Genomic DNA, 25,895 nt, shown 5'->3' on the forward strand with positions numbered 1-25,895 from the left:
GTTTTGTACAGCAGGTCTCTTTAGAAACTGTATTAAACTTACAACAGAAGAAAAGACACAACAATTTCATTCTGACAGTAAACAAGTCAAGTGGTCACAGGCAGCTAAAAGAAAACAAAAAGTGAACACAACATGCTGTTTAACATTAGGAGCACTTACGGGTTCTTCTCTCTGTGGTGCTTGTATGTGGCCTACAAGATTCTCCAATGTCTTTTTGGTTTCTATGTCAGTCCTTTTGAGGGGCAGAAAGCACAAAACACAACATTTGTGTGTGTGTGTTTGTGTGTGTTGGGGGGGGGGGTGGCAATTACACAAGGAATTTATTATGAACAATGAACAAGATGATTTGATTTGGACAGGTAGAAAAATTAAAGGGACCTGTTTCTTCTGCTGATCTCTCTATCAATGTCATCACCCATCCGAAGCTGATCACTCCGCAGGTCTCTTAGGGACTGGTGTACTGAGTGAACCTGAGAAATAGAGAGAATTAGACTTTGATGTGAGTGGTGCTTGCTTGTGCTAGGGTGTTGTGTGGGTGCTTACCAGTGTTGCTTTGGAGTTTCTAAGGTGTTTTGAGTGGTTGATGTAAAAAAAAAAAAAAATGCTATGAGGTTGCTAAAGTTTGTGTTGGTTCGGGCTGGTTGCCAGGAATTTGTGGGTGGCTGCTCACTGGACAAATTCAAAAAAGCCCATCCCCAAGTCTCTATTATATTTTGTTCCTTTAGCTATAGCTTGAGTCCCATTTTCAATGCCCTTCAAATGGGACTTGTTCATTGTCCTTCAAGAGAAAATTGCATGTTTTAGCTTTTAAGAGTGTCACAGTTTCATTATTTTTGGTAGCAAAGTTATCATCTACCTAAATTAAATAAAACAACTATGAATTATTGTCAATTTCAATTTTTGATAATTTTTGATTTAACATCCTACATTACTCTGCAACCTACCAAATTTATAAATAATTTGGCCTGATGAGGAAACCAAGGCAACTGTAGGGTGTTCTAGCACTTTTTAAAAACATAAATGTAATAATTTATTATAGATATATAAATTATATCATAAAAAAATCTAGTGTTTTGTTTAATGTAAAGCAATGATTTTAAGAATGTGATAAATCGACTAAAGGTGTAGGGACATTTAATTAAATGAACACTCCACTTTTTTTGAAAATAGGCTAATTTTCCAACTCCCCTAGAGTTAAACAGTTGAGTTTTAGAATCCATTCAGCCGATCTCCGGGTCTGGCAGTTCCACTTTTAGCATAGCTTAGCATAGTTAATTGAATCTGATTAGACCGTTAGCATCTCGCTCACTATACTCTCATTCCGGCGTAATAATCAAGGAACTTTGCTGCCGTACCATGACTGCGTAACATCATCGCACCTGCTGCATCCATATTACAGCAGCAAAGAACCTTGATTATTACACCGGAATGAGAGTATAGTTCCGAGCCATATCAGCCTAGAAAATTGCAACTTTTCATTTTTCGTCGGTCTTAGTACATGATGTAACTGTAGAAGAGACAAATTTTAAATAGGAAAAATATCAAAACTCTTGAGCGAGATGCTAACGGTCTAATCAGATTCAATGAACTTTGCTAAGCTGTACTAAAAGTGGTACTGCCAGACCCGGAGATCATTTGAATGGATTCGAAAATGGTAAAACTCAACTTTTTAACTCTAGGGGAGTTGGAAAATGAACCTATTTTCAAAAAAAGTGGAATGTTCCTTTAATTATTGTATCTGTTGGTGTTCTTCATTTTTTTTTTTGACAATTATTGTTCTTCCGCTCTTGAGTCTATGGCAGACCATAGAACCATATGGTAAATAGTTGTGAAATTTGGCACACTGATAGAGGACAGTCTCAGCTGTGTCCATAGCAAATTTGGAGTCTCTAACTCAATCCCTCTAGTGCCACCACCAAATTTTCTCTCACGTTTATGCTAATAACTTTTGAACCATAAGGGCTAGAAACAAAACTCAAGACAATTCATTTGCACCCTATGACGTCATCATGAAAATATTTCCGCCATTTTGATTTTTCAGAAAAAATTACTTTTTCTAACTTCTCCTATGCCGTTACTCTATTTTCACGAAAATTGAACCAGATCATCTTTAGACCATGATTGCAAAAAGTTATCAAAAGCTTTTTGATAGAGCCACCCATTCCCGAAAACTGCACAAATTAATTAGACGAAAAGCTTGTCAGATCAGACTTGAGGCTATATCTCCACAATGCTTTACATATTCAGACCAAACTTGGTACATGTCATCACAAGCAAGACCAGAGGAAGCATGCAGCGTTTTGGGACAGCGCCACCTACTTGTACGAAAATGCTATATTTTATGAACGCATAAGCGTATCATTACGAAACTCTGTTTGGGTCATCAGCATGATGCCCTGAAGGAGCCTGAAAAGTTCCGGACCAGCGCCACCTAGTGGAGAAATTTTTTTTTTTGTTTATATATATGTTTATAACTTTTGATGTGGTTCGCTTATTTCCACGGGAGTCTTTTCGCCTTACGGTTTGTGCGACATGGTGATTTAGCGCTTAAAAAAATGTTTGTGAATATCTTCAAAATCGTTAGTCCGATTGAGACGAAACCAGCGTAGGAAACACGGAACCTTAGCTGGTTAACTACACGCTAATGGCCAAATGTCAAAATTTTGATAGGAAGTGGCAAAAAAATCAAAACAAAGCCGTCCAAGGGTCATTTTTTATGATGTCATACTTATAAATGTCTATAACTCCAAAACGAAACAAGATATTTTCACAAAATTTGAGACACAGATGTATGGGCTCACTCTGAGGACACATAAAAAAAGCATTGGAATTGTGCCTCTTGGTGGTACAATAATTGAACAAAACATAAAATCGCCATTAACTACAATACAGTATTATGATATAAAATGCTATATTTTATGAATTAGTGTTGTCAAAAGTACCGGTACTTCGGTACCAAGTCGGTACTGAAATTTTGAAAATGTGATGATACCCGCATTTCTGTAGTACCGGTAGTACCGAGAATCCAGGTATATTCGGTACCCACTGATAGGGCTGTGGCAGTATTTACTTGAATATGACATGAGTGAAGCACAAAGCTTTGTTTACAGAAGAAATAATAGGTTAGCAATTAAATGTGACATCGCAGCCAAGGAAACATTTTGGTTCATGCCGAATGACAGAAGTACGAGAGTCCATAAATTAAACTTTGTATTCTGTTCTGCGAATCGCGATCTGGTCACCTGATTATCAGAGAATTAAACAATATTCCATTAGTTATTCCACATGGAATCTGTTTCTTTTCCCAAATCTTCACTCACGCAGGGGATTATAAACATTTCTTTCGTTCGTATTTAGGCCTATTAGGCTATTCGCATTCTTTACTGTGGTAAAGTAGAAAAAAACACCGTAGGACAGAAACCTTTTTGCTTGCACGTCAATTTCAGTTTAACACAGTTTGTGCTTGTTATTAGACTTTATAAGGCGCGTCAAGTTTATTTGTATAGCGCGTTTCACACACGAAGGTGATTTTTACTTTCGTTTTCTCTGGCAGCGCTAAATCAAACATAGCCTGAATGTCTGAAGATAAAACTCGCTCTTCAGACCATTTACAACAAGTGTCAGTTGCTTGTAACATCAGGAGAAAACATGAAGGTATTATTGAAGAGAAATGGTCTCTTTCCTGCTCGTGTCCCGCATCCCTCTCATAGCGCAAAGCGGTAGACTAAATCAAAGACTAGAATAACTGGACTTTAGCTATATGATGCATATTTGTGTGGAAATAAAAAACAAATGTTTTTTTAAATAATATTTAACTTTCTTATTATTTAGGTTACCATTATTTACTGATATTTATTTCATAGTTTTACAGGCTGTAGTGTGTTGTTTCACTGACGGAATAGCTAAAATAAACACGCACGTCTGTTACCCCTGTTGAAAAAAAACAGCCTATGCTGGTAAGGTAGGTTTTGAAGCTGGTATGCTGGTTTGAGCTGGTTTATGCTGGTCCTATGCTGGTCCATGCTGGTCCAGGACCATCTTAGGATCAGCATGGACCAGCACTTGATCAGCATGGACCAGCTCAAACCAGCATACCAGCTTCAAAACCTACCTTACCAGCATAAGCTGTTTTTTCAACAGTACAAAATGGATGTTTGAGCATTTATTTTATTTATTTACTTATTTAATATTTCAAAATGTATTTCATTGAGGTAGCCTATATATACACACACAAACATATGCACACACTCCAAATTATATTTAATGGTTTTAAAATAGGCTATATAAAATAGTAAAATAGTACCAAAAGATTTTGCTGTGATAACGAGCGTCACCATGGAGGAGCTCCGGGAGCATAAAAGGAGGTGCGACGACCGTGAAGGATGAGAGAGCACCAGGCCTGGACTTTATTTTATGTTTTATTATGTTTGTTTGTGTGGCCGGCAGATGTCCGCGAGGGTCTGCCGGCATTACTTTCGGCACCAGTGTAGCACAGTTAAAGTTTGTGTATGGGAAGAAGGAGGTGGGAACCGGAGAACATCCAACAAAACTGTACTTCAAAATAAACAAATACAAAACGAAAGTAATGCCGGCCCTGGTTGCCACAATAATATACAACTTTCAGTTTTTGAATGGAATTAGTGAAATCAACCTTTTGATGATATTCTAATTATATGACCAGCACCTGTATGTATGTGTATGTATGTGTATATATATATATATATATATATATTTATGCAAGGGGGCAAGAAATTTTTTTTTTTCAGGGGGGTAAGAAATTTCAAAACGTCTTATTGTACCTGCATCAGCAAATTATTTGCAGAAATTTTAAGCAAACAAATTTAAGTTTACTCATGTATTTAATAATTCACTTAATTTTATAATCACGGGAAATGACGCGGACGATTTGTGAATCATTGTCCATCATTTTGCGAGCATGCGGTGATAAAGAAAAAAATGCCACGTCACAATATTGAAAATATTTCCATTTTAAACCATGAAGGCGAGCAATATCATGCAAACAATGTGAAAACTTTGCATAAGAGTTATGAGGGTCTGAAATACAGGTGCAGCAGATTCTGGGTCTTAGCATTTAAATTAAAGGGTTTATACTCTCATTAACTTGATACGCTACTCCACATAGGAAAAACAGACATGCCAACTAGTTACTGACCTGATGCAGACACATATCTGAGGCGGACTGATATCGTCTAGGTCTTAAGTGAGGTTTACGTGACGTAACGTCATGTGGAAATAAATGGGGCAGCCTGAAATCTTCCTCAATGGCTCTCTATGAGAGGGCACTGCAGTTCCATTTTACACCACAGATTTACACTGGAAATTTGTGTGGCTTAGTACAGCTGGGGAGAGCTCTGAGCCCGGCTGCCCCGCTTAATATCACAAATACATGCCTGCTGAATCCATGCGTTTCATTTTAATATATACTGCTCACTTTACGACTTAAATAGAAAATCCGAAAAATATTTGTTGAAGAATGCTGAACACATTTATAATGTATTATTAAATCAGTGTATATAAAGGTCTATGTTTGGATGAATATTTTGGTGGGGCTCTGCCCCACCTGCCCATACAGATGAGCCGTGGCTGCAAGAAACCAAAAGTAAAAACTGACTGAGCTTTTGGCATCTGTCGCTGCATTAACGCCGCATATTCTCTTAGAGATGATGCAAAATGAAACTAATTTATTTTCCTAATATTTATCTTGTGGCCCATAGTGAGAAAAAAATAAGTATTTTTCCTGAATCGAGAAGTAGGCTATTTCGTGTTAAACAAGTAAGCTATCTAATGGTAATGCGCTATGATATTGCGGGGCAAATGAATTGCAATATTAAATTAATAATAAAGTAGCATAATAACAATAAGAATAATTTAATAGCCCTGCGTTCCCATCCACTGTACAACACTGTGAAGGCATAAACGCTGTTCAGGCACGGCATCAAAACGATTGCGTGTTTTATCCAAATCTACATGCATGGACCATTCAGTGCAGTGTTCAGGTCTGCAATGTCTCCTGTCTCATGCTGTTTCTCATGTGTTTTCAGTCGGCGCAAACAAGAAACATTTACTAGACTGTAGACTAGCTTTGACTCTCTGAACAGTGGGTGCATTTTTTTGTGACATGTGCATGCATGGGCCAAGCGCGTCTTTCCGTGCTCGCAGACAAACGATATCTTCGAAAGGCTAGCGCGCTCAACTGATCGTCCAAGTAACCAAACACAGTATCAAGAATCAAGGGTTCACAAACTTTTGAGCGGGTCGTTTTTATAAAAACTAGCTTTTTTTTTGTCTTGTGGACCATATGTTAACAATTTTTTATGTAAAATATCTTACTCAGGACAATAGTAAATATAAAATAACATGCATATTGTATGATCCCTCTTATTTTGTTCAAATTATTCACATTCTGCAAGCGGTTCACAAACTTTCAAGCTGTACTAAAATTTTGTTTCTAATCAAATATGAGTTTGTCATAATAAATTAGACAAAAAAACAAACAAAAAAACCCTCCATTGAACCGACTGGTAACGCCCAATGCACGTCACACTTTTACCAAAACAACGTGATTGGTGCTCTACTGTTTGAATGATACCCTTTTTTCCACCAAAGCAGTTTGAGTGCTGGTTCGGAGCCAGAGCCTAGTTTCAAATCAGTTATTTGTCTTTTGACACCCAAAGCACCAGCTCTGAACCAGGAAAAGTGGTTCGTAAGTAGCACCAAAACATTGCTGGGCTAGAAGTAAGAACCGCTTGCGTCAGGGGCTGGGGGCGGGGTTACCGTGACCAACAAAAAACTTGAGACCGCCATTTTTGTAATAGCAGCTAATCAAGCTAGCAGCTCGATCGTAATCTCTGTCTATATACACAGCGTTCCAAATTATTATGCAATTGACATATCAGTAAGATTTCAGTACAATAAACATTCAGATTTTAGTTTTTCTAAGAAAATGCTTGTTTGTTTATTTATCCATGTCTTTTTAGATAACTGGTATCAATCTCAGACATAATAATTTGCCAGATCTATGGAAACCCTACTTAGAGGTTGTTCCACATTATTAAGTAAGTCAAAGTTCTCATGCAATATGGGGAGGAAGAAAGATCTTTCTGAAGATGAAAAGCATGAAATGGTGCAATGTTGTGCAAAAGGCATGAAAACAACTAATATTGTGTGAAACTGAATGGAGATTACCGAATTATCATAAGATTTGTGAGTGATTTAGAGCACAGCAGAACACGGTCAGATAAAGGCTTATTAATGAAAGTTCCTATCAAAAAAAAAAAAATTGTATTAAAAGGGCAGCTATAAAAAAAGCCAGTGTTGAACAGCAAACAGGTATTTGAAGCTGCTGGTGTCTCTGGAGTCTTGAGAACCTCACCCTTCAGGCTGGCAGTTGCGCGTAAAGATGCATTTTAGACACCAATAACCAAACCTCACAAAGAGAAACATTTACAGTGGGTGTAGAAATACATTTTCAAACAGTTTTATTGCTGCAGTGTTTTTTTGCAGCATGGGATAGGGCATAGTGCATTGTACAATAGTGCATTGTACTATGCACTATCCTCTTTTTTATACCATAGCTGAAAATGGCCAGTTATGAACTCCACATATCTTGCAAAAGTCATTTTAATACCCTCCATCTCACTTCCCAGTATTCCAGCCCAAATCATCACCCACCAGCTCCTTGATGACATCGCCGTCTTGTTGGAATGTGGTGGCCATTCACCAACCATCCAGAAATCCATCCATTTAGACCATCCATTGTAGTACTGCATTAGTCAGTGAATAATACTATTTAAAATTGAGTCTTCATGTATTTCTTTTTTTTTTTTTTTTATATAATTCTCTTTATTGAGGTTTTTTACATATCAAATACAGAAAGACAAAAACACAATAACAAACAACGTACATCAGAGGGCATCATTTCTATTTCCATGCTAAGCCAATCAATTAAACATTCTCACAAAAGTAGTCTATGAAAGTTTGCCACATTTAATAAAATATTTCAGACTTCCCCCTTAACAAGTATTTTATTTTCTCCAATTTCAAATGACCCATTATGTCTTTCATTAAGGCTGAGTGAGCAGGGGGCATTTTTTTGTTTCCAACACAAGAGAATCAATCTCCGTGCTAACAAGGTCACAAAACAAACCATGCTGTTTTGGGTATCCGAAAGTTGTACATAGACAGGTTTCACACCAAAAAGAGCCCAAATTGGTTCTGGCTTAAGCTGTTTTTTCAAAATCTTGGAAAGGGTTTGAAATATAGTGTTCCAATAGGTCGTAATGTGAGGACAATTCCAAAACATATGTGCAAGAGAGGCTGGCCTTTGTGAACATCTATCACAAGAAGAGCTAATGGAAGGAAACATCTTTGACAACTTTAATTTGGATAAATGCAATCTGTGAAGCACCTTGAACTGCAAAAGACCATGTTTAATACAAACAGAGGTAGAATGAACATTTCTTTGGGCTTTTGACCATTGGTTGTCTGTAATAGACACTCCTAGGTCATCTTGCCAGGCTCTTTTCAAATGGTCCAATGTAAGTGTTGTTTCTTCCTGTGATAGCACATTGTGGATTTTAACAATTACCCCTCTTTGAAATGGATTAGACAAAAACACTGTTTCCATTGCAGAATTTGGGGGCTGATTAGGGAAAGACGGAAATAAGCACTTAACAAAACTTCGGATCTGTAGGTATTTAAAGAAATCTTTATTTTCCAAACTGTATTTGCTCCGTAATTGTTTGAATGTGGGAAAAATATTTTCAATAAATAAACCTTTTAAACATTGAATACCTTTATATTCCCACTGAAGAAATGTCATATTTAAGACTGATGGAGGAAATGTATGATTATTAATCAATGGACTTAAAGCTGATGCATCCTACCATCCGTAATGCATCCTAATCTGGGACCAGATTTTAACTGAATGAGAAACTACTGGGTTCTCAAGTTTTTGTTTTGAAATTGGCAAAGCTGAATAAAGTAATGCCTTTAACGAGGTGGGATAACAGCTTTCACTCTCCATCCTACTCCAATCAGCCCCCTGAGTGGACAACCAAAATTACATTGAGCGGATATTACATGACCAGTAGTAACGTCAGAAACAGGGTAATCCCATTCCTCCCTGGCAAGTTGGTCTTTGCAAGAACATTTTTTTTTTTTTTTTTTTTTTTTACAGAGTTTTTCCATTCCATATAAAATATGACATGAGGGAATCTAGTTTACTAAAAAATGCTTTGGCTATCCAAATAGGAATACATTGGAACAAGAACAAAAACTTAGGCAGAACGTTCATTCTAATACTATTTATTCGACCTGCTAGTGAAAGTGATAGATTTTTCCATGACTCTATATCCTTTTTCTTTTGATCATATAATTTCAAAAAGTTGTGCTTAAAGAGGCCATTATATTCCTGCGTGATGTTTATCCCAAGATATTTAAATTCAGTTGAGATTGAAAAAGGAAAGATATTAAACACATTAGTATTCATACGGGCTTTAGAATTAATTGGAAATAAGATACTTTTTGATAAGTTCAATTTGTAACCTGATACTACTCCAAATTCTTTCAAAATTTCCATTATCACAGGAACAGATTTAACAGGGTTTGAAATGTATAGTAACAGGTCGTCCGCGTACAAAGAAACCTTATGTTCCGTTTTTCCCCTTTTAATCCCAATGAACTCCTCTGTTTTTTTTTTGTGAATTATATTTATTAATCTTCTAATATTAAAAAACAACTGTCTGTTTTTAATAAACCCAGTTTGGTCCTGTGAAATGATTGTCGGTAAGATTGTTTCCAGCCGTGTAGCTACAATTTTTGCAAGTATTTTATTGTCCACGTTGAGTAAGCTCACCGGTCTATAAGACGCGGGGTCTAAAGGATCCTTGTTTTTTTTGTGAATAAGAGAAATGCTTGCATGGTAAAATTTTGGAGGTAGAGAGCCCCTATGTAAGGCTTCATTGAATACATCTAACAGCAATATCGAGATCTGCTCTTTAAAGGCTTTGTAAAATTCTGGAGTGTAGCCGTCTGGACCAGGCGCTTTAGAATTTTGCATACTGTTTATAACTTGTTCAATTTCTTGCTTTGTTATGGTTTTTTCCAGTTGTTCTAGATTTTCTAAACTAATTGTTGGAATAGACATTTTATCAAAAAACATATCTATGAGTGTGGGGTTTTTCTTGGATTCTGAAGTATATAGTTTTTTATAGAAACATTTAAATGTATCATTTATCCCCTGTAGGTCTCTTGTAACTTGGCCTCAATCTGTGCGGATTTCCGTAATCATCCTTGATGCAGTTTGTTTTTTAATTTGTTGAGCCAAAATCTTACCTATTTTTTCCCCTTTTTCATAATATCTATGGTCTATGGTCAACAGTTCTGTCTGCAAAGCCAGCTTTTTCTTATGTAGAGTTACTGAGGGACTAGATGAATGTTGTCTGTCCGTTTCTGTTATTTCTTTTATTAGTTGAGTTTCTTTTTCCCTTTGTTGCTTGTTTTTCAGGCTTTTCCATGAGATTACCTGGCCTCTAATGTATGCCTTTAGTGCTTCTAAGAGGGTGGATTTTGTAACATCTGGAGTGCCATTAAATGATAAATACAAATTTATGTGCTTTTTTATTTCTTCTATTCCTTCTTTGCTTGATAGTATGCTGTTATCAAACCTCCAGATCTTCGATGTTTGATTATATCCGAAAGTTAAATGCAGAGTTAGAGGACTATGATCTGACAACATTAATGTTTCATAATTGCAATGTTTCGTTTGTTGAAGGAGTTTACTATCTATTAAAAAGTAATCTATTCTGGTATAAGTCTGATGAACTGGGGAATAATAAGAATATTGCCGTGTATTATATCTTTGGTAAAATTATTATATGCCCAACCCCATGCTTCAGTTCAGACTAACAATATGCATTCAAGTTATTTGTTCTTCCCCCTCCTTTTCTCTCTATCAACTTTACTCCAATATCCTCTAAATTAAACATGTGTTACATGTGTCAATTTTTGCCTTTTAGTATGTTTTCCTTGGTGGCATCACCATTGTCTGTTGAAAGGTATACTCAAATACCTTTAATCCTCTACACCCTGTGCAGTTATTGGGGCCTGGGTTTTGATAAAGTTTTCAGCTGCCCGTGGGTCAGTGAATGAATGTTTAGTATTGCCCATCGTTATGATCAACTTTGCCGGGTAGTACAGACTGTAGGGTATTCCAGCGTTGCGTAGTTTCACCTTAACCGGGTTGAAAGAAGCTCGCAGCTTGCTGACCTCTGGACTCATGTCCGGAAAAATAGGATAGTTGCAGAATCTTTGCAGAATCTTCTCTCTGTCGGTGTAGTAATGTAGACGAGCTATCATCGCTCTTGGGCACTCCTGCTCGGGGTTTAGGAGCCAGGGTTCTATGAGCTCGATCTATCAGGATTGGTGATTCAAAGTTTTCTTCACCGAGCACTTCTGAAAAAAACTCTGCTATGAAGCGGCTTGGGTTCCCATCCTCCATCCCTTCGCTAATTCCCACCACGCGTAGGTTTTTGCCTGCGACTTCTGTTCTCCAGGTCCATTTATTTTTCCTGTAGTTTATTGTAGTCCTTCTATAAGGTTGCGTGTGCTTTGTCCAAGGCGGTTATTCTATCCGAAACATCGCAGAGAGATCTTTCCATCTCTCTCTGTGTGTCCGCCGTTTCAGTATTGGCTCTGTGCAATGTTTCTATTTTCTGTGAAAGTTCGTTTCGGAGCGTGTTGATGTCCGCTTTAGCTTCCTCCCGTAGCGATGTTATGTCTTTGCGTATATCTTGATGCAGAATCTCGATTTCCGCTTTAATATCATTCAATAAGTTTCCGCGGTAAGCACGTAGTTCACTCCGAAATATTCCTACAGAGAGAGGCATTTCTTCTACCACTATCATGCCTTCATCTTATGAGCAGGCCAGAGCTTCACCATTTCGAGCAGTGTTAGCCTAGGCTTTGTCGGCCTGTGCTGCAATAGCATTCGCAGTACCAGTTGAGGCCTTGTTAGCAGAGTCGTTAGCCGGAGCAGTGCCAACCGGTGCGGGTGTGGCTTGTAGAGTTTTTTGTGTGTATTTCCTAATGCCCTTCATATAAAATATTGTCCTAAATTATCTTTATAGGTAAATTACAGACAAAGGGCGATGTTCGTTGACCCAGGATACTTAAATTGTTGATACTTTTAATACAATTTTTTTTTTGACAGGAACATTCCTCAATAAGCCTTTATCTGACAGAGTTCTGCTGTGCTCTAAATCACTCACAAATCTTATGATAATTCGATAATCTCCATTCAGTTTCACACAGTATTAGTTGTTTTCATGCCTTTTGCAGTGAAATAAGACCTGGCTCTGCGCTGCTCTCTAGCCCATGGAAAGGCAAACCGGTTCTTAGAAGGCTCGTCAGTTGAACCAACTCCGAACTGGCACTAGCTCTGAACTAGCACCCGGTTCATGCTGGTGGAAAGGGGGTATGAGACAGCATGGGTAGCACCAAAAATGAAGAGAACTACTGCCCAGCCAACTATATTAAACTGCTGGTCAAAGAGGGACGTTAAAAAGAATAAAGTATGTACTGAGAAAGAGGAATGAGAATGTTGTGTAATACACTCCACATACATTTTAGCTAGCTAATCCATTGCAATTTAGCCATAACTATCAGTTTAACTGTAACAAGTTACCAAAACAGCCGTCTGTTTTGTTAGTTAATTTTTCAATAGTGTCTGTAATAATCAATGACAAAAGTATTCACATCGGTGTTTGTTTTCTTCCTACATTAATCTGACTTTTGAATGAATTGGCTGAATGAACAATAAGTGACTCACTCATTAAAACAGCGAATCGCTGCCGCCTACTGGCGGTTTCAATATTTAACAATTTCTTTCTTTTTAGAATCATTCAGTTATGTTAGAATTTGAAACCAAATCTACGCCCTATATTATATATATATATATATATATATATATATATATATATATATATATATATATATATATATTAGTGAATATTTGTTCCCATTCAGTCAGTCACGTTCGACGTACGTCGGACAGACCGACGAATAGGAATCTCGATAGAGAGGCCAATCTACTTCGAGTGTAACTAAAACGAGCCAATGCACATTGGCATGCAATCATATGCAGCAGCTGCTCGCCTCGCAGCACGGGTATATAATGAGCAGCAGGTGCGTTTCAGCGGTCCCACTGAAATTCTTTCAGAGGCTCCTGGGGCATATGGCAGCCGCAGCGGCAGTAACCCCGCTCGGTTTGCTTCATATGAGACAGCTTCAGCACTGACTTCACGGCAGAGTCCCGAGATGGGTGTGGCAAGGCGGTACGTCCCGAGTGGCAATCATTCCAGAATGCCGCCGAACCTTCAGCCCGTGGTCGGACCCCTTGTTTCTTCGGGAAGGAGTGCCCCAGGATCAGGTGTCCCAGCATGCTGTGGTGTTCACAGATGCCTCTGCCACCGGCTGGGGTGCCACATACAATGGGCAAGCAGTATCAGGGGTTTGGATGGGCCCCCAACTGCATTGGCACATCAACTGCCTCAAGTTGCTAGCAGTACACCTTGCCCTGAGCCGCCTGAAAGGGCCGTTACAGGGCAAGCATGTGCTGGTCTGCACGGACAACACTGCGACTGTTGCGTACATCAACCATCAAGGTGCTCTACGCTCCAGTTGCATGTCGCAACTCACCCGCCATCTCCTCCTTGGAGTCAGAAGCATCTGAGGTCGCTTCGCGCCATTCATGTTCCTGGTGTGCTAAACTGTGGCAAACGAGCTAACAGCCAAAGTGAGCTGTGCTGCCGGGAGAGTGGCGACTCCACCCCCAGGTGGTCCAGCTGATTTGGAGAGAGTTCGGAGAGGCTCAGGTAGACCTGTTTGCCTCGCCAGAAACCTCTTACTGCCAGCTGTTTTACTCCCTGTCCGAGGGAACATTTGGCATAGATGCACTGGCAAACACAGCTGGCCTCGGGGCCTTCGCAAATATGAGTTTCCCCCAGTGAGCCTACTTGCACAGACCTTGTGCAAAGTCAGGGAGGACGAGGAGCAGGTCCTGCTATTTGTGCCCTATAGGCCCAACCGGACCTGGTTCCCGGAACTCTCGCTCTCGCTCCTCGCGCATTTCTCTGAGGAAAGACCTTCTTTCTCAGAGACGGGGTACTCTTTGGCACCCACGTCAAGACCTCTGGAAACTTCATGTCTGGTCCCTAAATGGGATGCGGAGGTTCTAGGTGACTTACCCCCCAAGGTACTTAACACCATCACTTCGGCACGTGCATCGTCTACTAGATGTGCTTACGCCTTGAAGTGGAACCTGTTCATTAAGTGTTGCTCTTCTTGCCGAGAAGACCCCCAAATATGTTCATGCTGCCGCACTTTCTGCATACCATGATGTAGTGAACAACAGATGTGATGGCACCAGAGCTTCACAACAGACATTCTTTTGTCCCACTTTGATTAATCAAAAGAATGTGATAGGACCCTCAACAACAAGTAAATGACTATTGTAATCAGGACTGCCAAAGGTGGGAGACAGGAAAGATGACATCAACGGCCCATTGACGATAGGCTAATCTCATCACGAGTTGCCTTTGCTCACCTCAGGCTTCCATGCCTGAGTTCAAGGTGCGAATGACCATGTACTCCTAAGGCTGCCAAACCGGTTCTGGCTAGAGCACAGCAAGAACAAAGAAATGCTCAGAAAGGAAGACATTTTCTAAACATATTGACTTGAAATCACCAAAAATGGACAGGAATACTGTAAGGAACATGTCCTATGTGTCCTTGTACTCATCCAGGAAATTTCACACACAGTGTAAACCACATCTGGAATAAAAGCCAATGCAACTACACCCACTGAGACAGAAGTGTGATACCTCAACCAATTCACATCAAGTTTGGACTCTACTAGTTCAGAACTTTGAGAAAGGTTTGAAAAAGAAATAAATCATTTTCAAGGTCCTAAATACATTGCCTTATTTAACTGTGTATTTTGGAACAATACAACAAGTTTCACAGGATGAAAGGTGGGCGTGTTAAGGGACAGACACCTGGAATGCTGTGACCCAATCACATCAGCACATCAGGAAAGGTGGGGATTAGTAATCCCCTCCCCAACGAGAAGGAATAAAAGTTTCCCCAAGTGAACAGACCCTTGTTCTGAGTTTTTGACCTGACGAGGGAAGAACAACAGCACGACCAAGGTGAGACTCTTGCGAGTAAACCTTTCACCGCATGGATCAAGCAGCCAAAGTGCTTCTGCAGAGGACTTTGACTCCTGACCTGCATAACCCAAGTACCTCCAACCTACAGAAGATCCTACGGACCGACCACCATCTGACCTACAGTTCTCTGGATTACACAAAGACCTCCAGCACTCAGTGCAGCTCTGCAGCTGTTGGAAAGCAATCCAGTCTCCCACTGCACATGGAAGGATACCAGACTGATCACCCGACCAAGTGAAACGTAAATATAAGCTAACCAAACCTTTTCCAAAAGCCTTGGCATTAGGTTGTTGCTAAATGAGATTGCTATTTGTGTAGAGACTGTTTTTCTAGGGTCAGCGTACACAGATAGATACATTAGACACGTTATCTGTATTCAGAGTAAATGCTTATTTACTTATTTTTAATACCAGCATCCAGAAAGACCACAATTGACCCCCTCATAGACTACTAATTACCCATTCATTGCTTCGTCCAATCCGTTGCTCATCTACTTGGCATTCAGTTTTGTTAACATCCATTTGTGTTGTAGTTTGTAGTTTCTGTTTGATTATTGATTCAATTGTCTTAGTAGTTTAGTCATTTTTCCTTAATAGTTTAGTCATTTTCCTTTGTAGTATTTAGTGAGTGTGATATTTTACCCTTGTATATCTTTTTGTTAATAAAATCATTTTATTGCAAACTGTGTCAAACTGTGTCAATTCAGTTAACAATCTTTCATGATTGTTCTTTATTGTCAAGGTGAGAATCCTGACTGGTGCCCCGAAATATTGGAATGAATCATCTGACTCAATATTAATAGTATTTGTATTATTATTAATATTAATATTCAAGACCAAAATCACTACATTTGTGGTGCCCTCATGTGAGTCTAATCCAAAAATCACCACATTTTGGTGCCCCGTGTGAGGCGGGCTTAGATTGAAACGAGCCTTTTGTTTTGTCAATACAACTGAAAACACAGAAAGATAAGAGTAAAGCTTTAACCCTCTGGAGTCTGAGGCTGATTTGGGGCCTGGAGAAGTTTTGACATGCTCTGACATTTGTGCTTTTTTCAGTTCTTCATAAACATATTAATGGAAAAAGTGTCATTACACTGTATTCAGCACAAACTAGGCTACAATAATATGTGAGGAACATGTATGTACATGTTTGTGTTTTTGAAGGAATAACATTTATGCGTGGTTATTGAAAAAACTAAAAACTTAAGTCACTGAAATAAGGCCAAAAAAAGTATAGTAAATCTGTGTTCACAAGACTTTTGGGTATTGGAGGTTGTAGACTAGAATTTTTGCTTCAGAATTATGTAAAAATTATGCTGCCTACTCCTTCATATAAAACAATATATTCATTTAGTTTTTGTAAGACACTTTTTGCCAAGGAACACAGTATGCGAGGAGGCGTGAATCACCACTGAAAATGGGCCATTCTCACCTGAGAAGACAAAAGAATTGGATAGTAATGAGCTGAAATGACTTGCATATTAATGAGGCATTTCAGTCAGGTAGGCTGTGAAAAAAAACCTTCTGTGATGTCTCAAGCTCATTATGATATATGAAACATACAGAAAAATATTATTACAATATAAAGTAATGGTTTTATATTATACTTTAAAATATAATGTATTTCTGTGATGCAAAGAGTCTGAATATAGGCTTTTAGTTTAAAAGCATGCACATTTGGAGAAATATTGGATTCTCATATGCTTATGTCAATTTTCTATACAGAGGAGTTATTTTAATTCAATATTCACTGTCATTACTATGAGCGCTGGCGTTTTCAATTCATCCTTGAAGTCGGAGGGCGCTCTGTGCATTTTTAGTCCACAAATTCATCTAAAAGAAGAAGAGGCTATTCCATGAATGGAGTTTCCAATTCATACAGCAGCAGGAGGGCGCTAAAGAAACAAAAACTCATCTAAAATTCATCCATAGAAGAAAAGTAAACAGGAACTAACTGTATGTCTTCTAGAGATCGCTAACCATGACTTTTACATCCAGATAAACACTTTTCAAGACAATAAATACACGATTGAGATGATGAATGCATGTATTGCCTCTGAATTTGCGTCTGAATAGCGCTGGCTCCGTGGGCGTGGCCGCATTAGCGGGTAATGAGCTGAATCACAGTCTTCTGACATGGCTCTCTTTTCATACAGATTACATAAACACAGAAGGTTTGTTTTCGATTTGACTTACATGATTTAAAACTTGACATCTTAACGTTTTTTTAGACATAAGTTTAATTTTTCTGTGATTAGTATTCACTAAGTTACAGTTCATTTTCTGAGAATTATCAGATTGGATTTCGTTCAGAGGGAGAGGAGAGATCACACATCATGTTAGTTTTCTTTATTTTACAAAAAGCACAACATTTTGTTTTTACTTTGAGTGTATATAAATAAAAGAAGACATTCTATAGTTTCAATTGATATATTACTTATGTCTCTATGACAAAAAATGACGGAGTATTTGAAGTCTGTTTTGCTGCAATGTGAAAAAAAAACTGCAAAACGCGCCGGCGCGTTTTTAGACCTCAGAGTGTTAAAAGGAAACCAAGTGTCTGTTCAGTTTACCAGCTCCGACTACATAATCTATTATCAGTTTGTGATTCCCTCCAGACTTGATTGATAGTTTTCTCCACTCACATTTACAGTACTGTTTACGGATAGGATTTGTTTGGCAAGCACAGAGTTTGGCTAGTCTGTGGATCATTGTGTGTTGGCAAAGATCTGGTAATTTTCCTGTATCAGGAACAAGTAGCATTGGCAGACTTTAACTCTTGAGTAGTGGCCATTTAATTGCTATTAAGTATAGCATAGGGCATATGTACCTAGTAAGCCTATAATATTGATTTATTGTTTCTTTGTGAAACTTGTCGGAAGAGGTCAACACCCACCGACAATTCAAAGCTAGCATCGTACCCTTTGCTTCTTTGTGTGACCTGTTGTAACAAGGATTATCTATACTTTTAAAGGCAGCTGAGTGTAACATAGCATAACCAAATGGCTGAATTAACCACGCCTGAACAGCTGGTAGTAGACCTTACCAGTGGCGTTAATCCAGGGTACGTAGAAACACTTCATGGTCTAGAATATGATGAAATTAGCCAGAAAACAGAAGAGCTAGTATCTGAAACAGCAACCAAAGCCCCAAAGGGTGACAAGATGATTAAACTGCTCTCTAGTTTAGCATTAAACTGGGCTGCCCAGCTACCGCAAGCTGTTGATAAAGTAAACATTGCCCGGGATCATATAAAAGATAGAGATTTGAGGATAGAGGACCTTAAGAGTGAGATTGCTGAGCTGCGTAAAGAAAATGACCGCCTAAGGGCAGAAGCTGATAGTCTGTCAGCAAAAAAAGAGGACTTGCAATGTATTGTCCATGATCAGGAAGCCGAAGCTAGAAAGCTAAATGATAAGAACCTAGAAGCTAAAAAAAGAGCTCAGGGAACTTAAGGAAGGACACTCAGGTCCCCTTTCTGTAGACCACCAAGATGTGGATACTGCCACTCTACAAACAGAGCTGGCACAAACTCGGCAAGAATTATCTGCCAAGGCAGATGAGTTAAATTACTTTACTGAAGTAAAGGCAGAATTAAGAGCTGCATTGTCTGAAATTTCTAGTTTGAGATCTGACCTAGAAATGGAGAGAAGGCTTTATGCTGATACTCGTGAACAAGCGGAAATGTTTAAGCGACAGCTACATGATTCCAAATGTGTCCAAGCCCAGCTTAGGGAAGAGTTAGGCAGAGAAATTGACCAGTTGAGAGACTTTCAACACAGTCACAACAGAGCTACTGTTAGGGCCCTGGACTGGCCAAGCAAACCTGATGTTACGGAGCGAAGATTTGAGGAAATAGGGAGAAGGTTGAAAGAATTGGATATAGAGGGAGATACCCGGTATGAGCTGCCCGAACCACAAAGTGTGCGTTTCAGCCCTTTTGGTTCAATGGCCAGGGACCCCCTATATGATAATCTAGCACGAGGACGGCGCTATCAGCAGAGTAGCGAACCCATAATTTCTGGCCGCCGAGCCACAGATGCAGCGTGAAGCAGCTTTTGACTCTCCGACCTAGGGAAGACCTGCTCACCTGTATTATGAACCTCCAAGCTCATTGTTAGCTAGAGATAGCCGACTGCGTCAACTTAAGAAACTGGCACGAGACATTGAAGTGTTTAACCCTGACTCCCCTGGGTTAAACCCTTTTTTTCAGATCGCCACAACCCGCCATCAACAGCATGACTAGAACGGGACCCCACTCCACCTCCATCCAGCGTGTACCTCATTGGGTGAGGGGAAGAGCTGAGGGGGCTCCTAAACCTACACAGTCAGAAGTTAATTCCCACAAACCCACTTTCCGTCAGTTAATCGGTGACTTAACACAGAAAGGCCAGGCCAAGAGAATTTATATTTCTGCTTCAATTGAAGGTATTTTGACATGCGATGCCCTACTAGATATAGGTTCAGAGATTTCTTTGATGTCAGCCAGGCTGTTTGGGGAACTTAAAAAAAAAAAAAACATGTCCTGGGGAAATGGCTCAGAGTAGAGGATTGTCAGATCAACATAACAGGCTACACACAGGACCAAGCTCCTGTTAAACGCAGAGTATGGGCAGAGTTAACTTTTGGTGACATGAAAGTTGTCCACCCCATTTACATTGTTGATTTTGAGACAGAACAGCTCCTCATTGGCCAAGACTTGCTGAACAGACTTGCACCCATGGTTGACTGCCACAACTGTCAGTTATGGGCCCATATCAGAACTCCACATCCTATTAAAGGTAGCATTGCAAATCAGAACCTATGCGAAGTAGTAGAGGTAGGTAGAGTGCCTAAAGAAAACCTTGGTCAAGAACTGATGCAGGCTGTTAAACCCCAGTCAGCGGAAGCATCTCAAGAAAACTGGCCTCCCACACAGGTGCTGGAGAAGAGAGATGCCTTCGTATGTACTCTGGAACCCTGTAATGCAGAGATGTACTGTCCACATGTGGTGGGTGGCATCCAGGTTAACAACATGGATGTCGAGGATACTGAGAATCATCTTGTAATGAATGTCATTTCAGTTCTACTTTCTGAGTATGAATTATCATATGCAGCAAAAGACAACAATACTCAAGTTCTGTAAAAGGTTTTGCCACTAACTCAACTGACTGACTTCTCTCCTGTATGATTTCAGTCTCTTCAGACCATACTGTACATGATTTATGAGTTACTACAACTTTTGACCTCCTAACTGAACTCCTTTCCACAAACTGATCATAGAAATAAAAACAGTATAAATAAAAATGGTAACACTTTACAATAAGGTCTCATTTATGTATTAACCAACATCAACTAACAATGATCAATATCTTTGCTACAGTATTTATTAATCTAACATGTTTATGTTAGTTAATAAATATAGTCATTCATTGTTAGTTCATGATAGTTCACAGTGCATTAACTAATGTTAACAAATGAAACCTTATTGTTTGTGCTTAAGATTAAGAGAAAACTGTTATTCATTTTTTTTTTGGTAACACTTTATAATAAATGCAACCATAATCTCAATATTCAAAGTGCAAATAAGACCACATTTTTCTTTGATACAGAGCCAAGAGAACTACACTGCCCAGCCTAAGATAGCTTTCATATTGAGAGATATCTGCATTCATCAGGGAGCTGCTTTCAAATGCGGGTATTGAAATCGCGTTTGAATGCGCGCTCGCGTTTACTTTCACTTTCGTGATCGCGCGTACTCTGTGAATATGGAGCGTTATACAACTGAATTAAATGTTTTTTTATTTAAATACAAAGCAAAATGACAGTGGAGGCATAATTTAAACGTAGCGGTGGAATATTCTTTCCTAATCATCCTAACACTCTGTCATGGCAACATCACGAGACTACTTTTCGCCTCGACGAGAAATCTTGTCACAATTTGCTCATCACACCCCTATAAACTATATAACAGCATAGGCCTAGTTACTAGCCTAAACTGGACGGAGACACGGAGCGCCCTGTAACTCACTGACCTGCCTGCGTTCACAATTCACACTGTGCAGATGGGAGGGAGAACGACTGACTACACAGTTTATGGGAATAAATTGTGTATTTCCCTCACAATGGTCACAAAAACTCACAAGTCTGTACACTGTCTGGTCTCTCTGAGACCCTGACCCTTTTTTTTTTTTTTGCATGATTTACGAGAGCATCATTTTCAGGTCGTAAAAATGTATTTTTCCGGAAGAATCACACCCCTAAACAACAGACATGATGGCACCAGAGCTTCACAACAGACATTCTTTTGTCCCACTTTGATTAATCAAAAGAATGTGATAGGACCCTCAACGACAAGTAAATGACTACTGTAATCAGGACTGCCAAAGGTGGGAGACAGGAAAGATGACATCAACGGCCCATTGACGATAGGCTAATCTCATCACGAGTTACCCTTGTTCACCTCAGGCTTCCATGCCTGAGTTCAAGGGGCGAATGACCATGGACTCCTAGGGCTGCCAAACCGGTTCTGGCTAGAGCACACCAAGGAAAACATTTTCTAAACATACTGGCTTGAAATCCCCAAAAATGGACAGGAATACTGTAAGGAACATGTCCTATGTGTCCTTGTACTCATCCAGGAAACTGTGCACACAGTGTAAACCACTTCTGGAATAAAAGCCAATGCAACTACACCCACTGAGACAGAAGTGTGATACCTTTGAGAAAGGTTTGAAAAAGAAATAAAGCATTTCCAAGGTCCTAAAGACATTGTCTTATTTAACTGTGTATTTTGGAACAATTCAACAAGTTTCACAGGATGAAAGGTGGGCGTGTTAGTCCCTTAACACACCCACCTTTCATCCTGTGAAACTTGTTGACACCTTGACACCTGGAATGCTGTGACCCAATCACATCACCACATCAGGAAAGGTGGGAATTAGTAATCCCCTCCCCAACGAAAAGGAATAAAAGTTTTCCCAAGTGAACAGACCCTTGTTCTGAGTTTCTGACCTGACGAGGGAAGAACAACAGCACGACCAAGGTGAGACTTTTGCGAGTAAACCTTTCACCGCACGGATCAAGCAGCCAAAGTGCTTCTGCAGAGGACTTTGACTCCTGACCTGCATAACCCAAGTACCTCCAACCTACAGAAGATCCTACGGACTGACCACCATCTGACCTACAGTTCTCTGGATTACACAAAGACCTCCAGCACTCAGTGCAGCTCTGCAGCTGTTGGAAAGCAATCCAGTCTCCCACTGCACATGGAAGGATACCAGACTGATCACCCGACCAAGTGAAACGTAAATATAAGCTAACCAAACCTTTTCCAAAAGCCTTGGCAATAGGTTGTTGCTAAATGAGATTGTTATTTGTGTAGAGACTGTTTTTGTAGGGTCAGCGTACACAGATAGATACATTAGACACGTTATCTGTATTCAGAGTAAATGCTTATTTACTTATTTTTAATACCAGCATCCAGAAAGACCACAATTGACCCCCTCATAGACTGCTAATTACCCATTCATTGCTTCGTCCAATTCGTTGCTCATCTACTTGGCATTCAGTTTTGTTAACATCCATTTGTGTTGTAGTTTGTAGTTTCTGTTTGATTATTGATTCAATTGTCTTAGTAGTTTAGTCATTTTTCCTTAGTAGTTTAGTCATTTACCTTTGTAGTATTTAGTGAGTGTGATATTTTACCCTTGTATATCTTTTTGTTAATAAATTCATTTTATTGCAAACTGTGTCATTCTTGTGTTGAAAATCAGTGGCTCTACAAGCTCGCCCAAATCACACTAAATCCTTCAGATTGGTCAGATGATAAACTTCCTCCAATTTATAAAATATTAATTCAGTTAACAATCTTTCATGATTTGTTCTTTATTGTCAAGGTGGGAATCCTGACTGGTGCCTCGAAATATTGGAAGGAATCATCTGACTCAATATTAATATTAATACAAAATATTAATATTAATATTTAAGACCAAAATCACTACATTTGTGGTGCCCTCATGTGAGTCTAATCCAAAAAATCACTACAACGACCACATTGAAGGCAAGTCTGTTGGTAAGCACGATCTGGTCATCAGGTTGCCCTCTTGGGACCTTGCTCTGGTGCTTCGAGCATTCTAGAATGCTCCCTTTGAGCCTTTGCAGTCAGCAGACTTAAAGATTCTGTCTATGAAAACTTTACTGTTGGTTGCATTGGCCTCCATCAAGAGGGTAAGGGAACCTGCAGGCATTTTCGGTCGACGAATTGTGCCTAGAGTTTGGGCCGGATGATGGCCACGTGATACTGAGACCCCGGCCTGGCTATGTGCCCAAGGTTCCTACCACTCCCTTCCGGGACCAGATAGTGAGCCTGTAAGCGCTGCCTCCAGAGGAGGCAGACCCAGCCCTGGCTTTGCTCTGTCCAGTTCGCGCTTTGCGACTGTACATAGACAGAACTCAAACCTTCAGGACCTCAGACCAGCTCTTTGTCTGTTACGAAGGCCAGCAGAAGGGAAAGGCTGTCTCCAAGCAGAGGATGGCCCACTGGAAAGTCACAACATCGCCTTGGCTTACCAAGCTCAAGGCGTGCCCTGCCCGCTCAGGTTGCATTCTCACTCCACGAGAGGTGTTGCATCCTCCTGGGTGCTGGCTCGTGGAGCCTTGCTGAAAGACATTTGTAGAGCTGCGAGCTGGGCGACACCTAACATGTTCGCTAGATTCTATAACCTTTGTGTCGAGCCGGTCTCCTCCCGTGTTCTCACCTCATGTCAGAGGCACGAAGAGGCCCCGGCTTAGTGTCAGCTTGCTGCATTTACATGCTCTTTTACTCCAGAGAGTCTCTACAAGGCAGACCCTGTTGAGTCCTCCAATCTCCCTTCGGCGGCTGACATGGCGGAGCATCTGGCGCCAGGCCTATACTCTGTTGCATCCTTGAGAACCGGGTTTAGGCTGGGTACAGTATGTGTGACCCTACAGGGATCCCATATGTCTAGTTCCACGTTTGCTCCTAAACGAAGCCTGTGTCTTTCCCTCTGTGAAAACCCACCTCTCATCGTCCCACCGTCCTTGGGCAAGGGGGTTCAGGTGGCTTACAACAGAGCGTTGGAAGAGGGCAGCTCCTGTGGCGCTTTGGTAGGAATTCCTATTCGTCGGTCTGTCCAACGTATGTCGAACGTGACCAACTGAATGGGAACGTCTTGGTTACAAAGGTAACCCTCATTTCCTGAAGGAGGGAATGGAGACGCAATACTAATGCAATACTAGAAATTGCATTTGCGACTGAAAATAACTAGGTGCGACTGTGAAGAAATATTTAGGTGCAAAGGTGACAGTGACCCTATCGATTCTCATGAATAGATCTATAAAACAATTGAAATAAAATGTACATCTAGCAAAATGCATCTACACTGAACAACTGTTATGTTTCGTACTGGAATCAGCTACTTTTCATGCTTTCACTCAAAGACTTTGCTTCAGTCAGCACAGCAGAGCAAGTGCAAAAGACATGTGACGCACTACACTTCAAAGATTGCACAAGGTTAAACGGTTATGACGCACTTACCAGACCGTCTCATGCTGCTGATGTTCAGGCCAAATTAACTGGAAATACTTATACATGTGGATTATTATAAGCAAGGTCGGAAATTAATGGGGGCTTGGGGCAAAAATGCATCCAAAATGAATTAAAAAAAAACAAAAAAACACCATCATAAATGCCAACATCCGATGGCTCCGTGAGGCCTCCATAGGGATGACACTTCCTCTCTCAAGATCCATAAAGGTACTAAAAACATATTTAAATCGGTTCATGTGAGTACAGAGGTTCAATATTAACATTATAAAGCGACAAGAATATTTTTGGTGCGCCAAAAAAAAACAAAATAACGATTTATTTAGCGATGGCCGATTTAAAAACACTGCTTCAGGAAGATTTGGAACACAAATGCTCGTCTATTAATACCAGCATCAACAGATCCAAACAATCTACTCATCCTAACTCCAGCAACACTTCTCACACAAAAGACTGGCACACTTCCACCTCTAAATGGCAAATTAAATGAAAGGGACCACTACATCTGCCAGTGGAGACAAGATCAAAGTTTAGCCAACACCTCTTGGAGAAGGGAGTATCTAAACACTCTTCAAAATTGCAGAAAGTGGCAAAGAGAGGAACGTAACCTTCAACATGGAGACGTAGTCCTGCTCAAGAAAAGCCAAGTTAAAAGAAATTACTGGCCCATGGGCATTATACAAAAGAGTTTCCCAGGAAACGATGGAAGAGTCAGGAAGGTTGAAGACAAAAAAAAAAAAAAAAAAACGGAATACCAAAGGACTACTTACGTCCCATCTCAGACACAGTCCTTCTCCTGCCTTCAAAGATGGAATAAGAGGTGTCATGCGTTGTTTGGTGTGCTCCTCTGTACTCTCAGGATACTCTTACTGAACTCTGCATGCAGGGTTCTGTTGAGTTTTTGTCCCATTTGTCAAATTTGTGGTTTAGAAGAGGGCCCCAAACTTCACTGCCATATAGTGCAATAGGTTCTATGACTGATTAGAATATTTTGAGTCAGATTCTGATTGGTATTTCAATTTGAATTGATTTTTGATGGCATAGAACGCCCTTCTTGCTTTCTCTTTCAGTTCATTCATGGCCAAATTTAGCTTT

At 39.8% G+C, this 25,895-nt stretch overlaps 1 protein-coding gene across 11 annotated transcripts in view; it reads right to left on the minus strand.

Annotated features, from left to right (window-relative positions):
- LOC137019322 (centrosomal protein of 128 kDa-like) overlaps positions 1-25,895 on the minus strand; it is a 210,961-nt gene that overhangs the window by 156,642 nt on the left and 28,424 nt on the right. For all 11 annotated transcript variants that reach the window (XR_010894990.1, XR_010894991.1, XR_010894992.1 and 8 more), the window contains exons 6-7: positions 379-470; positions 160-232 (exon numbers count right to left, since the gene is read on the minus strand). Coding sequence is in view for 8 of the 11 variants with exons in the window: in XM_067384651.1 (XP_067240752.1) it covers positions 160-232; positions 379-470 (165 nt within the window). In the remaining 3 variants the exon portion in view is untranslated. The remainder of the gene's footprint in view (positions 1-159; positions 233-378; positions 471-25,895) is intronic.

Source organism: Chanodichthys erythropterus, chromosome 4 (genome assembly GCF_024489055.1).
Source record: "Chanodichthys erythropterus isolate Z2021 chromosome 4, ASM2448905v1, whole genome shotgun sequence".
Taxonomy (NCBI): domain Eukaryota; kingdom Metazoa; phylum Chordata; class Actinopteri; order Cypriniformes; family Xenocyprididae; genus Chanodichthys; species Chanodichthys erythropterus.